This window comes from Bubalus kerabau, chromosome 13, assembly GCF_029407905.1.
Source record: "Bubalus kerabau isolate K-KA32 ecotype Philippines breed swamp buffalo chromosome 13, PCC_UOA_SB_1v2, whole genome shotgun sequence".
NCBI classification, from domain to species: Eukaryota; Metazoa; Chordata; class Mammalia; order Artiodactyla; family Bovidae; genus Bubalus; species Bubalus kerabau.
This window is the reverse complement of record NC_073636.1, coordinates 39,899,175-39,914,877: the sequence shown is the minus strand read 5'-3', so window position 1 is coordinate 39,914,877 and position 15,703 is coordinate 39,899,175. Positions and strand designations below refer to the sequence as shown.

General features: G+C 42.8%; 1 protein-coding gene across 1 annotated transcript in view; it reads right to left on the bottom strand.

The window, feature by feature from the left end:
- The window catches only part of CFAP61 (cilia and flagella associated protein 61), a 251,944-nt gene extending 236,247 nt beyond the window's left edge, over window positions 1-15,697 (bottom strand). The window contains exons 1-3 of the mRNA XM_055543290.1: window positions 15,671-15,697; window positions 9,189-9,339; window positions 3,617-3,767 (exon numbers count right to left, since the gene is read on the bottom strand). Of these exons, the coding sequence (XP_055399265.1) occupies window positions 3,617-3,767; window positions 9,189-9,331 (294 nt within the window). The 5' untranslated portion in view covers window positions 9,332-9,339; window positions 15,671-15,697. The remainder of the gene's footprint in view (window positions 1-3,616; window positions 3,768-9,188; window positions 9,340-15,670) is intronic.
- Window positions 15,698-15,703: the final 6 nt, after the last annotated feature.

Sequence of the window (15,703 nt, the reverse complement as noted above, 5' to 3'; positions counted from 1 at the left end):
GGGAAGGTGGGAGGTGGGGTCGCGGGAGGGTCTGGAGGTGGGCACAGCCCAGAGCTGCCAGGTGCTGGTGGATGAAACTTTGAGTCTAAAATGAGACACCCAGGCAGGGTTCAAGCCGCTTTCTGTCCTCCTAGCTTGGACTTGTTCACGGACATGGAGAGCCTCCGTTCGGCCCTTCCTCCCGCCTCATTGCCAGCTACGTGGCAGGGGCACACCTACAGGGGCGTGAAACCGACTGAGAACTGAGAACTCCGTGGTCTTGTCCTGGGGCCCCACTGCCTAGTGAAAGACAATGCTGGGGCTCCCGGGCCAGCAGCTGCTGCTCTATTCAAGTGACACCCGAGGGAAAGAGTCTCTCCCGAATTTCCAGGGTGGGAGGCAAATGCCCCAGTTATGAATCCAATGGTTTGTTTCGTTCCACATTCCCAGAGTCAGAATCTAACCCTACTCTCAAGATCCAGAGAACCTGAGCGGGAAATCAAAGCAGCAAAGATTCTTCTATGACTCTCCGGATAAGATTTTAGGGTTTTTAAAGAGCTCTGCCCCATAGCTTAAAAAAAAATTCTGTCAAAGTGTATGGTTGATTTGGGGGCATCCCTCATGGCTCAATGCTAAAGAATCCAACAGCAATGCAGGGGACACAGGGCACTCAGGTTCAATCCATGGGTTGGAAAGATCCCCTGGAGGAAGAAATGGCAACACACTCCAGTATTCGTGCTTGGAAAATACCATGGACAGAGGAGCCTGGTGGGTTACAGTCCACACAAAGAGTCAGTCACAACTGAGCCACTGAGCATGTAGTTGATTTACAATGCTGCATCAATTTCTCCTGTACAGCACAGTTGTATTGAAGGCTTCTGAACTGTTCTGTGCATCCCCACACTGGCCTGTTCGACTCTGTACCCCTGTGCTTACTGGCAAACCCTCAAATTCTGGAGATGATGCAAATGGGAGGTAGCTGAGTGGTAAAGGGAAGGCAGTGCCTGCACCTCAGTCCAGACACAGCAGCACTCCTGTGTCTCCTGTTTCCTGAGCAATTTCATAGGTGGCCTTGGGTGGCTGCCGGCATGTCTGTGCTTTGGTCTCCCCTCCTGTTGGGTGGCACGTGCCCTCAGAACACTCAGAAGGAGCTTATCAGGCATAAAATGGTGAGAGAAGAATCATGAGTTTAGTTCATGAGCTTGAAAATTCCCCAAAGGTAAACAACACAAACTCCAGAATTCAGGTATCACCAGGGACAGTGAGTGACAACGTAATGCCACAATGCGAGCACTTTCCGTGCACAGACTGGCCTAACCCCATGGCATCTTTTATATTCTGAACAGGACTTGGCTTACGGTACATGGCTTATCACTTGGCTGGTGTATTTCCCAAATTCTTTCTTCCATCAAGAATATTACAGTTCAATATTTATTCCTCAGCTTTAAGATAAAAATCATTATTTCATTTGCAGATACCCCTGGGGTAGGTAATACATTAAGCCATAAGGGTCTATACCTATGCTAAACAATAGGAAGATAATTCAAGCCACAAATGCTAGGTACATAAGTAATTTTCAATTTTCTATTAGATATATTTTTTAAAAAGGAGTAAACAGGTTAAACTAATTTTAATATGTTTTATTCAATCTATTTAAATTATTACCCTTTTAAGAAGCAGTCAGTATAAAACTTCTCAACAAGATATTTTACACTCTTCTTTTTCCTACTGAGTGTTGATGCCCAGAGTATGTTTTATACACATCAGTTCAGTTCAGTTCAGTTCAGTCGCTCAGTTGTGCCTGACTCTTTGCGACCCCATGGACTGCAGCACGCCAGGCCTCCCTGTCCATCACCATCTCCTGGAGTTTGCTCAAACTCATGTCCATCGAGTCGGTGATACCATCCAACCATCTCATTCTCTGTCGTCCCCTTCTCCTTCAATCTTTCCCAGCATCAGGGTCTTTTCTAATGAGTTAGTTCTTCGCATCAGGTGGCCAAAGTATTGGAGTTTCAGCTTCAGCATCAGTCCTTCCAATGAATATTCAGGACTGATTTCCTTTAGGATGGATTGGTTGGATCTCCTTGCAGTCCAAGGGACTCTCAAGAGTCTTCTCCAACGCCACAGTTCAAAAGCATCAATTCTTCAGTGCTCAGCTTTCTTTATAGTCCAACTCTCACATGCATACATGACTACTGGAAAAACCATAGCCTTGACTAGATGGACCTTTGTCGGCAAAGTAATGTCTCTGCTTTTTAATATGCTGTTTATACACATAGCTCATCTCAATTCAAACTAGCCACATTTCAGGTTCCCAGTAGCTGCATGTGGCTAGCGTACCATACAGGAAAACTCAGCTCTGACACTATTGAAGGAAGTAGTTGAAAAAGAAAACAATCTTAAAAGAACAAGAAGAGGAATAGAAGGGGAAAGAATTTATGAAGAATCGTGCTAATTTATAATTTTTGAGAAGGTAAAATCATGACCCTAATGCAAAGACAAAGTGCAAGTGTCAGAGATTGATTCAATGCATCAATTCAGGAGGCAACCAGCGAGATGGTTAAAAACAAAAACAACAACAACAAAAAATGATTCATTGCACTTGAGAAGCTGTCTTCAGGCAGTTTAATGAGGAAATTGTTAGAAGATTGCCTGGCTAGATACAAAGAGTTCCTGTCCTGCAGGGTCAGAAATGGTGACCTTTGAGGTTATCTCTTCCACCAGACAGAAGTGACTTACATCTCAAATGGACCCAAATCTACAAGCTAATCACTGCTCCTGCAGAACTGGAAAACAGCTCAGTCAATAGAAAATCAATCAAAGGTACAATCCCTGACCGAGCAGATCTTTTTGGCCTATTTCAAAGTTTGAGATCACTTTCCTGATAGTGGGGACCAGGAGAGCACAGGGTGGTGGGCAGAGGGGACCACAGGGGATGAGGGGGAGGTGGAATCTGGATGGACAGATGCTGGGTAGCCAACGTGCTGGCTGTGCCTGTTTGTGTGTATGCTCCAATCCACCCCTGCACGCGACTGCCATTCCCCAGGGCTCCGGGGACACACTCTTGTACTCCATGGTCGCAGCTTCTGACTCTCCCCAGCAGCTGGGACCGGGCGTGGCCCTGGCTCTGGAAGCCTAGGCAGGGTCAACTCAGGCTGGGCACCCCTCCCAAAGCCCCACTTTCCTGGGACCTGCCGACCGGGCTCCCGTGGGTTCACAGGGTGTCCTGCATCTGCAACTGAAAGACGTCAAATGAGCCAGAGCCCACAAGGGCGCTTTAAAAATTACAGAGCATGACTTGAACCTGAGACTCTGTTGCCAGTATTTCAGGAGCAGATGGCGTAAATGGCAGGTGACCACCAGGCAGGTCAGAGACTTGGGAGCAGAGCATGGAGACATGGGAAGCAGAGTTCTGCTGCTCCGCTAATTCCTTGCTCCCCCAGGTCCTCCTCAGAGACCTTTTGCTCCCAGACTCCCCTTCCCTCTCCACCACCTACGTTTATGTCTTTCATTTCACATACTTTCTGTCATGACCTTTAAACTGCTCAGTCTGAAAACTGAGGCGATCCACAGAGAAACACAGGACTTCCCTCGGAAATTCAGGCTGTTCTCACAAACGACACGCGTGGTCACTCACTGTGCATGGTATGTCACTGTCCAGCTCCCGGAACACGGACACCCAATCGTCCTGCGTGGCGATATTCCAGTTGGGGTAATCCAGGAAGGTGGCCTGGGCCATGATCTCCTCTTGGTCATTGTGGAGGGTGATGGCAAGGTTTGCTTTCTCCCTGTGGGAATGGTTTGAATTGCACACATGAAGAAGGTACCAACCGTGAGAGGAAGAGGTGTCCTTTTCTCCTACCTTGGGCTCCTGGAGTTCAGCACCTGCTGAGTCAGGTGTGACCACCTTTCCAACAGGTGGCAGCGATGAGGCAGCATCTGTGGAACATCTTTCAGGACACCTGGCACTATCAACCACATCTCTACAGAAAGTTACACTTCCTGAGAAAGGTGCTATGTCTATGATATGAGATGCCCAGGATCCTCCCTTGGAGACGGGTGCGGGAAACATCGACTGCAGACTTCTGCACACTCTCCATGTTGCCAGCTTCATCGTGCTGGCCAAAACACACGTTTAGGATGGTCAACTGACCCCTGTGAGTCTCTCACACACATGCACCTCCTACACATCATTATTATCTTTAAGCCAGTTCACTTTTGGCTACAATGAGTCTATTTCAATAACAAGTTTTACATTACTATCATAAAAGGAAAACCAGTATCCCTTCCTATAAGTAGAAGCTAACTATAAAAATGAAGATAGAACATTTAACACAAAAATTGCTCTACATAATTGGAGTCAAATCACTTGAGTCAAATCTGGTACCACCAGAGCTGTGGGCATCATAAGGAGCCACTGCACTTGGGACATCAATCTCAGCACCTCTAGCCACCATCCCCTCTCACAGGAAGTCACAACATTTAGCCACAGGGGACTCCCAGCAGGGTGCCCTTGGCCCAAGCTCTGCAGCTGGCTGCCCTCAGGTATTGAGAACACGGGATCCACACAGGACGTTCATTAGCAGGAGGGGCAGCCCCCCAGATTCTCTCATCTAATTCACTGAAGCCCCTGCCCCTCATTCTACTTCTGCCCGTCTCCCTCCAGCTCCTGTCCTCTGGGCTCCCCTGCTCCGGGTTCCCAGAGCCATGACCTATGACTTCATACTGAGTCTCGTCCTCAATCTAACCCGGATGAGAATGGTCAAGGGCGCAGGACCATTGACCTTGACCTTGATCAGGACCTTGATCACTGAGCATCAGTGATGGCAGTGATGAAGGTGGTAGAGGAGGAAGTGGGCAAGACCTGGGACCGGGCAGGCACCATCCCTTCAGCGAAGGAAAGGAAAGGTGTTCCTGGAATCCCAATTAGAACCTGAAATTCACTTCTCCATGGGAAGCTAGGGTGGTGGTGGTGCTCTGCAGCACAATTAGCACAGTGCTATACCGCACACACAGTACAGATTAAATAGGCTTTTCTGGGGTGGCCTGGGAAGCCAGCCACCAATAACTTTATTTCAATGGGAAAATGCACTGCAGTTTCCAAACAGCGTGATTGCAAAAAGTAACTTTGGCAGCAAATCATTTTATATATACAATTTCCACTTATTACTGCTTAGCGAATAGGTCCTCTATAGGACAGATAAAAGTCATTGTGGGAGTGAAAGCGGGAAAGGAGGGATAAGGTAGAGGGAGGTGTGTGCCTTTAAAGCTGGTTTAAAATTATCCTTTGTAATAAGCCAAATCAAGCCAAAGGAGCCCTTAAAAAATACACACACACACACACGTGTGCACACATATGTATTTCATCAAAACATATTAAAGTTCAAAGATGTTACCAGCAATAGAAATCAAGAGTTCTTTCCATTAAAGCAGTGCTTCATTTATTCAATAGGTTTCAGGAATTTAAGTTCAGCCAGTACTCGTTTTACTTAACTGTATTTGGTGAAAATCTTGTTGGAAAAGGGTTCCCATTTTCTGCCTCGTTAAGTAGTGAGAGTGAAACAAGGCTTCATGTCCCTTTTTTCCCCCAATACTTGAACTTTAAATCCCTCTGTGACTTTTTATACCTTAGGTATGTCTCATGTGTAAAACATGACTGCTCTTCGTTTCGTTCTGTTTTCAGCCAATCTACTCATCTTTATATTTTAACTGAAGAATTTTGTTCAGATACATTTGATTACCGATATACAGAATTTTTTTCAATCTTCCTATTATTTGTGATTTTAATGTGTTCTATGCTTTCTGTTTCTTTTTTCTTCCTCTTTTCTTGCTTTTAGATTCTGGTTTCTTATTAATTTCCTGTTCAATTTTCCCCTCTATAGATCAGCAGTTATCTCTACGCCTATCCTTTAATGATTATACTAGCCCAAGTTAACATGTATTTCTAACAAAGTCTTTACCCTCTGTTTCAGTTATCAACTGACATGTACCAAACCACCCCTAGGCTCCAAACAGTGATTGTATATCATCTCTCATGGTTCTATGAGCTAGCTGGTTTTGACTGAGCAGTTTTTGGTGGAGGTCTCTCAGGAGACGGCAGTCAAGTGGTGCTAATAGCTGGAGTCCGCTGAATATCCAACGTCTAGAATGGTTCCGCTCACACTGTTAGCGGTTGGTGCTGGTTATTGGCTAAGAGCTCGGCCAAGGCTGTCAGGAGAGACACCTGCATGTAGCCCTGTGAGTTGAGCCTTTAACAGTGTGGCATCTGGGTTCCAAGAGGGAGCATTTCAGAGAGCAGGGGGAGCTGTAGACTTCTTACGGTCTAGACTTGAAGTCATAGAGCATCCCTGTTGCTGATTTCTATACACAGGGCCAGCCCTTACTCAGGACAAGAAGAGACTTGAAAAGGACTTGATGGAGGGTGTGTGGTTAGTGGGAGGGAGGGGGAACACCTCTGAATACTAGCTACCACAGCCTCCTCCTCAACAAATCCTTAAAGCTACTTTCAATTTAATCACATGACCCCCAATTTATCAGCTATTTTTGTCCTGCATTTTATCTAACTCATTATTTATATTTTATAATTTACCATTTATAGTTAGTATCTATATTAGATTAGTCATTGTTAATGTTACTGTTTCATACAAGCTAGATTTTTTAAAATATTTATACATATTTTTGTTTACTTTCCTTCTTTTATATTGGGTTTTTCCAGCAGAGATATTTTTCCTTCTGCTTAGAGTATGTTCTGAGAATTTCCTTAATTCAGAGTCTACCAGTAAAGTAACTGATAAACTAGTTTTTGTTTATCTAAAAAATTCGTTCATTTTTCCCCCTAAGTATTGAAACATTGTTTTACTAGGTATAAATTCTAGTTTGATGTTATCTGCTCTCCAACATTTCACTGTCTTCTGGGTACCATTGTTGCTAGTAAGAATTATCATTAGACTAATTTGTAGTTGTTTGCAGGCAACTTCTTTTTTCTCTACAGGTATTTTTCAGATCTTCTCTTTAACTTTGGTGTTTTGCTGTTTCATTATGGTGTGGTTAGTTGTAGAATTCTCTGTGCATTTTTCCTATTTGGAATTCATTGAGTTTTCTGTAAGAATGTGTGCTTTTCAACAATTCTGGAAAGTTCTCAGCCATTATCTCTTCAAATACTGACACTTCCACTTTCTATTATGTCCTTCTAGATGTCTGATCATACCTAATTGTTAAGTATCCCATTTTTATGTTTTGTCTCTGTCTCTCTGTACTGAATTCCAGGTAATCTATTTTTATTGATCTTCCAGTTCAGTACATCTGTCTTTACCTGTGTCTATTATGATGCTTAATTCATCTACTGAGCTTTTAATTTTAACTCTATTTCTTTCTAGATGGTCTATTAGACTTTTTCAATACTCATTTTTCATTTTATGGTCTTTTAAAACATACCTTTTCACTTTAGACATAGTATAGTCATTTTATATCCTGTGACTTAATACCTGAAGTCTTTGGGTCTGATTCTTCTGTATAGTTTTTGTCTTTGATTTTCATTAATGTTGACTGTCTCCTTGTGTATTTGTGTCATGATTTTTAGCTGCGAGTTTATGTTCCTTGGAACCTTATCTGTGAGTATTATTTGAAGTCTAAGCTGAAGCTCCACCCTTTCAGACCTGATCTGCATTTATTTTAGCAGTCTCCTAGATACAGTACTAACCTGTAACCACTTTTAATCAAATTTTCCACTGCCTTTACTTTATTCAGTCTATGGGCAAATTAACTTAGTTTTGTTTGTCTGAAAATGCATCCATTAATTAGGAAGTTTTGAAGCTTTTGCAGGGGAGCTTTATCCCTCCCCCCAACCCTTTCATTCATGCTGAGGTTGAAATGGCCAAGTTTCCTTACTTTTATGCAGTGGGTTTATATCTCCTTCATCCCTACAAATAATATAATTTTATACAAAGAAGTCTAACACCTCCCTCCTTAAGTGTAGGGAGTATTTAACTTATGTTCCTTGCAAACCTGTCAAAACAGAAGTGTGAGGTTTCTAGAATGTAGCAAAAAATTCTCAAGGAGAAAGTGGCATGGGTTCCTGCTGTTGGCCTGAAGTTTCTGATTTCATTCTGACAACTTGTGTGTGTGTGTGTGTGTGTGTGTGTGTGTGTGCGCGCATATCAACACACACACACACACATTTCCTCTGTTTCCATCCAGAGGACATCATTAAGGTGTTTAATCCACAGTAAGGCCAAAAAAAAGAAATAATTTCATTGGCATACATATTTTTAAAGCTTTTATACATATTGCCCTACTGCTCTCCAACAAAACTATGCCAAATTTACATTACATTCGTCAGTGTGGTGATCAGAAACTGTAAATTTTAATGTCTTAGGCTGGCCTAGTTTAAACATTTCAATTGCATTTAATGTGAAGCTTTATGAGATCCAAAATACTGAGCTATCTCTTAGCATGCTCAATAAAAATAACAAGGAGCTGATTATAGGATATTTGTATGTGTTAGTCACTCAGTCGTGTCCGACTCTTTGCGACCCGATGAGCTGTACCCCACCAGGCTCCTCTGTCCACTGATTTTCCAGGCAAGAACACTGGAGTGGGTAGCCATTCCCTTCTCAACCCAGGGATCAAACCCGGGTCTCCTGAACTGCAAGTGGATTCTTTATCATCTGAGCCACCAGGAAAGCCCTATATTCATATTCTAGTATCCAAAAACAAAACAAAACAGGGAGAAAGAAGATATTTTCATAAAAAAAAAAACTATGCCTAATTCAAAGTTTAGAAGAACAGAACAACAGAAGTGGCTGAGAGCACATTCAGGCTTTGTCACTTACTAATTGCTGGACCTTGGGTGGGCCTCCACTTTCTCATGTGTAAAAATGGGCATGATGGTGGCTACCTCAGAATTAAACAAGACAATGTTGGCAAAGCACGGAATCTGAAGGAAAATAAATTCTCAATATTTGTAGCTAATATTATTAACTTACTTTCAAGTGACTCTACTGGTAGGTGAGGCAGCCGAGATTTGAACACAAGTTTGCCTGAATCCAAAAGCTGTGAGAAATCTTTCCAATTTTTATGTTTGTTATAGGACTTAGTGATGGTTGTTCCCAGAGACCTTCTGCTCAGGAGGGCAGACTTTCCTGCTGTCTGTTTCCTTGCCATAAGCCCTGTGAGGACAAAGGAGTGGAGCCCCTTGGCTACATACTTACAGAAGATAGATGATATTAAGATTTCCAAAGAGCTTCTGGGTAAATTTTCTAATGAGGTTTTTGATACAATAAATATCCTGTGTCTCTGTTCTTCGGCAATGTACCACTTCAACTTTTCCTCTTGGAGAAGTGAGTACTGACATTTTTGATCCTGTCCCCAAAAGAGAGAAAAACAGCCCACTGTTAACCTGAGATGATGAGCCAGTCTAGCTACGTATTTACAAAAATGGGACATTCCTTCAGTCTTTGTGTGGTCAGGGTGAGCATGGTTTGGTGGGATACATCTCCCCTGGGAGTAGGCTATGACATCTGTCCCCCAAAACTAGCTGACACGTGTCTCTCCAGGAAAATGAGGTTTCTGAGAACTGGCCTGGCTAGAAGTGACTACAACAATAATTTTGTTTTCCACAAAGCTGCTTTAAAAATATTCAAACAGTAGGACTGAAGAACATTGAAAGGAATTATTTACTGATTCAGGGTCCTCATATTTACTCAGCCACCATGGTCAAGAGTTAGAGGGGAAATACAGATGCTGCCCCCTGGGCAAACAGAGCTCCCCCAAACCAGAGCCCAAAGGGCGGCAGTCCTGGGGGATATTTTGAGGTTGAAAGAGTTGTTGTTAGTCAGTCAGTCATGTCGGACTCTTTGCAACTCCATAGACTGTAGCCCACCAGGCTCCTCTGTCCATGGGATTTCCCAGGCAAGAATACTGAGCCACTTCCTTTTCCAGGAGATCTTCCCAACCCAGGGATTGAACCCACGTCTCCTGCTTGGCAGGCAGATTCTTTACCACTGAGCCACCTGGGAAGTCCTAAGGTGAGAAGAGATCTGTGGCCAAATAAGTGTAAGAGACATGGCTTGCAAGGGGCTTCCAGAGGGGCCCCCTATGCCCATGAAAGTCTCTGGGAAGCTCCAGGATAAAGTTACAGCTTTCTCTGTAGACCGAGCCTTCCCCACAGCCATTTTGAGGAGAATCTCTAATGACAGCAATGGCGGAGAGTCTCATGTTGAGAAAGACACGCGGGAGATGCTGCTGACAGAACCACAGGCCCAAGACGAGCTTCATCTGTCTCGATGTCTAGGGTCCTCAATGTGTATGTGTCTCTTCCTCCTTCTCTTTCTTGTCCTCCCTCCTTCCTTCCCTTCCTTTTTCTTTTTTTCCTGTTTCCTAAGGGGAAATACCTTATTATGGTCTAAGCCAGTAAGCTGGAAAACAGGGAAGTTAATTTTCGCCATCGCATTGACTCTAAGAGCAGTGCGGAGCGTTCCCAGCACCCCGGAATGTGGCCCCATCCACAGGTCGTCACCATTCTGACTTCTATCTCATAGTGCCCTTGGCCATTTTTTGAACACTATATAAATGGAATTACACAGTGTGCACTGCATTCTTTCAAAACACAGATTATATCATTTGACTTCTTGCTGTTGGCACCCCACTCCAGTACTTTTGCCTAGAAAATCCCATGGATGGAGGAGCCTGGTAGGCTGCAGTCCATGGGGTTGCGAAGAGTCGGACACGACTGAGCAACTTCACTTTCACTTTTCACTTTCATGCATTGGAGAAGGAAATGGCAACCCACTCCAGTGTTCTTGCCTGGAGAATCCCAGGGACGGGGGAGCCTGGTGGGCTGCCGTCTATGGGGTCGCACAGAGTCGGACACAACTGAAGCGACTTAGCAGCAGCAGCAGCAGATATATTCTTGCACAAATTACATGATGACTGTATTCCAATAAAATTTTACTTATGAACACTGATGTTTGACTTTTACATAGTTGAGTGTATCCTGAAATGTTCTTTTGGTCTTTTATTCAGTTGTTTAAACATGTTTTTTTTTTTTTAATTCTTAGCTTGTGGGCCACATAAAAAATAGTTAATGTGTTGAATGTGGCCTGTAGACTACTGTTTCCCAACTACCAGAACAAGTATTTCAAAAATACAGAGGCAAAAATAATCATTAAGTGAGAGTTCTATATCTAGCTGAATAATCGTTTAAAAATCAAGGTGATATAAGACAATTTACTACAAAGAAATTACCATTCAAAGAACCCTGTTGAAAGAACTAGGACAAGATGTATATCAGGAAGAAGAAAATTTTAAATCAGAAAGGAATAGAATACAGGATGAAATGTTGAGGAGAGAAAAGTAAATGAGAAGATATATCTAAATAGGCATTGACGGTCAGGAAAAAAAAGTAATAATGATGATAAATCTTGCTTTAGAAACAATAGCTGGATTGAATTACCACACAATAAAAACTTGTGAGATGGAAGGATGACAATCAGAAATGAAACATTCTAAGGTTTGAGAGGCAGCTATAAATGATTAAACTTTGTCAAATCAATTGCATATAGTTACAGATTTAAGGGAATTCACTTAAGGTAAATATCTTTTTTTATTTTAATAGCTATTTATTTATTTCCATAGGTGACTTCTCTTTATGGCGGTTATATAAAATCTCATTCATCTAGAATTTGAAAAGTAAAGTAAAATAAATAAATAAAAGAAAAAAAAGAAAAGTGAGACAACTTTTAAATGTTTAAATAATAAAATGGTGATATAGAACTATGGCAACTGTTTTTATATTGGTTACGAATGACTTCCATTTGAGAAATCAGCATAAAAAGCTTTTTGAAAAAACTATCTGCAGAGGTAGATGTGATAGTTCTACATACTGCTGCTGCTGCTGCTAAGTCGCTTCAGTCATGTCTGACTCTGTGTGACCCCATAGACGGCAGTGTTTTGAATGAAAGAGACAAATATGTGAGCCACATACACAATTTACAAGATTTTTCTACTTTTTGAAGTAACGTTTTTAGTTCAGAAAAAGTAAAATATGATGTTGCTTATATGTGGAATCTTAAAAAACGGTACTGCTGCTGCTAAGTCACTTCAGTTGTGTCCGAATCTGTGCGACCCCATAGACGGCAGCCCACCAGGCTCCCCCGTCCCTGGGATTCTCCAGGCAAGAATACTGGAGTGGGTTGCTATTTCCTTCTCCAATGCATGAAAGTGAAAAGTGAAAGTGAAGTTGCTCAGTCGTGTCCGACCCTCAGCGACCCCATGGACTGCAGCCTTCCAGGCTCCTCCATCCATGGGGTTTTCCAGGCAAGAGTACTGGAGTGGGGTGCCATCGCCTTCTCCGAGTTCTACATACATAAATACATAAACAAGAGACTTGGCAGCTGTCAAAAATCTCTTAACCAATGAACTAACAAGCCATGTAAAGACATGGAGAAATCTTAAATTCATATTACTAAGTGAAAGAAGCCAGTCTTAAAAGGCTATACACTGTATCATTCTAATGATATGATATTCTGAAAAAGACTGCTGATAGTCTGAAAAAAAAAAAAAGTAAGTGGCTTCCAGAAGAAAATGGGTAGGGAAGGATGAACAGGTGAAGCAGAGAGGATTTTTAGGGCAGTTAAACTGTTCTTTCCCCTGGAGGAGGGCATGGCAACCCACTCCAGTATTGTTGCCTGGAAAATCCCATGGACAAGGGAGCCCGGCAGGCTACGGTCCTTAGGGTCGCAAAGTGTCAGACATGACTGACACAACTTAGCACGAACCGTTCTTTACCATTCTGTAATGATGGATACATGACACTGTATTTTTTATCAAATCCTATACACTGTACAACATCACAAATAAACTCTTACATTGGATGATAATGACGTGTGATGTGACAATGTAGGTTCATGGACTGTAACAAATGCAGTACTCTGGTGGTGGATATTAATCATGGGGCAGCAAGGGGTGGAGGGGGCAGCAGAAATAGAAATTTTTTTCTACCTTTAATTCAATTTTCCTGTGAATCAAAAACTGCTCTAAAAAATCAAGTTTATTTTTAAAATTTCTCTTAAGCATTTGTGTGCACATAATTTTTCTGCTTCTAAAGACAGATTAGGTATTTAGAGAGCACTTTACATAGATTATTTAACTTACATGCAGAGTACATCATGAGAAACGCTGGGCTGGAAGAAGCACAAGCTGGAATCAAGATTGCCGGGAGAAATATCAATAACCTCAGATATGCAGATGATACCGCCCTTATGGCAGAAAGTGAAGAGGAACTAAAAAGCCTCTTGGTGAAAGTGAAAGAGGAGAGTGAAAAAGTTGGCTTAAAGCTCAACATTCAGAAAACGAAGATCATGGCATCCGGTCCCATCACTTCATGGGAAATAGATGGGGAAACAGTGTCAGACTTTATTTCTGGGGGCTCCAAAATCACTGCAGATGGTGACTGCAGCCGTGAAATTAAAAGACACTTACTCCTTGGAAGAAAAGTTATGACCAACCTAGATAGCATATTGAAAAGCAGAGACATTACTTTGCCAACAAAGGTCTGTCTATTCAAGGCTATGGTTTTTCCAGTGGTCATGTATGGATGTGAGAGTTGGACTGTGAAGAAAGCTGAGCACATAAGAATTGATGCTTTTGAACTGTGGTGTTGGAGAAGACTCTTGAGAATCCCTTGGACTGCAAGGAGATCCAACCAGTCCATTCTGAAGGAGATCAGCCCCGGGATTTCTTTGGAAGGAATGAAATAGTTTAGCTGAAATAGTTTCAGCTAAAGCTGAAACTCCAGTACTTTGGCCACCTCATGGGAAGAGTTGACTCATTGGAAAAGACTCTGATGCTGGGAGGGATTGGGGGAAGGAGGAAAAGGGGACGACAGAGGATGAGATGGCTGGATGGCATCACTGACTTGATGGACATGAGTTTGAGTGAACTCCGGGAGATGGTGATGGACAGGGAGGCCTGTCGTGCTGCGATTCATGGGGTTGCAAAGAGTCAGACATGACTGAGCAACTGAACTGAACTTACATTGATTCTTTCTTTAATCCTGGTGAAATAGATATTATTTATGTCATATGGTTAAGGACTAAAGACTTTGATTGTGTGGATCACAACAGATTGTGGAAAATTCTTAAAGAGATGGGAGTATCAGCCCACTGTACCTGTCTCCTGAGAAACCTGTATGTGGGTCAAGAAGCTTACTGGACATGAAACAACTAACTGGTTCAAAATTGGGAAAGGAGTATGATAACACTGTATATTGTCACTCTGCTTATTTAACTTCTATGCAGAGCATATTATGTGAAATTCTGGGCTGGATGAATCACAAGCTGAAATTAAGATTGTTAGGAGAAATATCAGTACCCTCAGATAAACAAATGATACCACTCTAATGGCAGAAAGTGAAGATGAACTAAAGAGCCTCTTGATGAGGATGAAAGAGGAGAGTGAAAAAGCTGGCTTGAATCTCAACATTAAAAAAACATGGCATCCAGTCCCATCACTTTGTGGCAAATAGAAGGGGAAAACGTGGAGGCAGTGACAGATTTTTTTTTTCCCCTCGGGCTCCAAAATCACTGCAGGATGATAACTGCAGCCATGAAATTAAAAGATTCTTTCTCCTTGAAAGGAAAGCTATGACAAACCTAGACAGTATATTAAAAAGCAGAGATAGCACTTTACCAATAAATGTCTGTATGGTCAAAGCTATGGTTTTCTCCATAGTCATGCACAGATTTGAGAGCGGACCATAGGAAGGTTGAGCACCGGAGAATTTATGCTTTCTAGTTGTGGTGCTGGACAAGCCTCTTGAGAGTCACTTGGACTGCATGGAGATCAAACCAGTCAATCCTAAAGGAAATCAACCCTGAATGTTCATTGGAAGGACTGAAGCTGAAGCCCCAATACTTTGGCCACTAGATGCAAAGAGCCAAGTCAGTGGAAAAGACCTGATGCTGAGAAAGACTGAAGGCAAAAGGAAAAGGGGGTGGCAGAGGGTGAGATGGTTAAATGGAATCACTGACTCAATGGACATAACTTTCAGCAAATTACAGGAGATAGTGGAGGACAGAGAAGCCTGGGGTGCTACAGTCCATGAGGTCGCAAAGAGTGGGACCTGAATTCGCGACTTAATAACAACAAAAGTTAAGCGCACTGGCGCTTTAACTTTAAGAAAATTGACATTAAGACACAATGACAGAAAATTTTAAATATCTGTTTATCTGATACTATTTAAGATTGATATATTGTTTATCTGATATTATAAGGCTGGATTATTTGCTAGTACTCTGATGACTTATTTTCACTTTTTTCTGTGTATCTGGCTTTAAAATTCCTTCAGTTACTTTCAGTTATAAGCCATAGAATTATTTGGTTACACTGTCCAGAAACCAAGGGGCAGTTGACCATTCTGGACTACAAAGCCCAGAACGCACCCCAGCTCAGGGCGGCCGAGCAGCTCAGCAGCTTGCCGCTAGGCATGCCAGGAATGGTAGTTTTCTACCCGACCCCCGGCCTCGAGCGTCCGCACGGGAGCCGGGTTCCTGTCCCCCTGCGGGATACCCCGGCTTCACGGATCCACCCGTCCTCGCACGGTCATCCCAATCCCAGAGGCGACCTGATGATGAGCCCCTGACGCCCCGGATTCTGCCCGCCTTAGGCCGGCAGCCAGCACTCCTCACCTCACCTGCAACTCCAGAGAGTCCCGGGCTCCGATGAG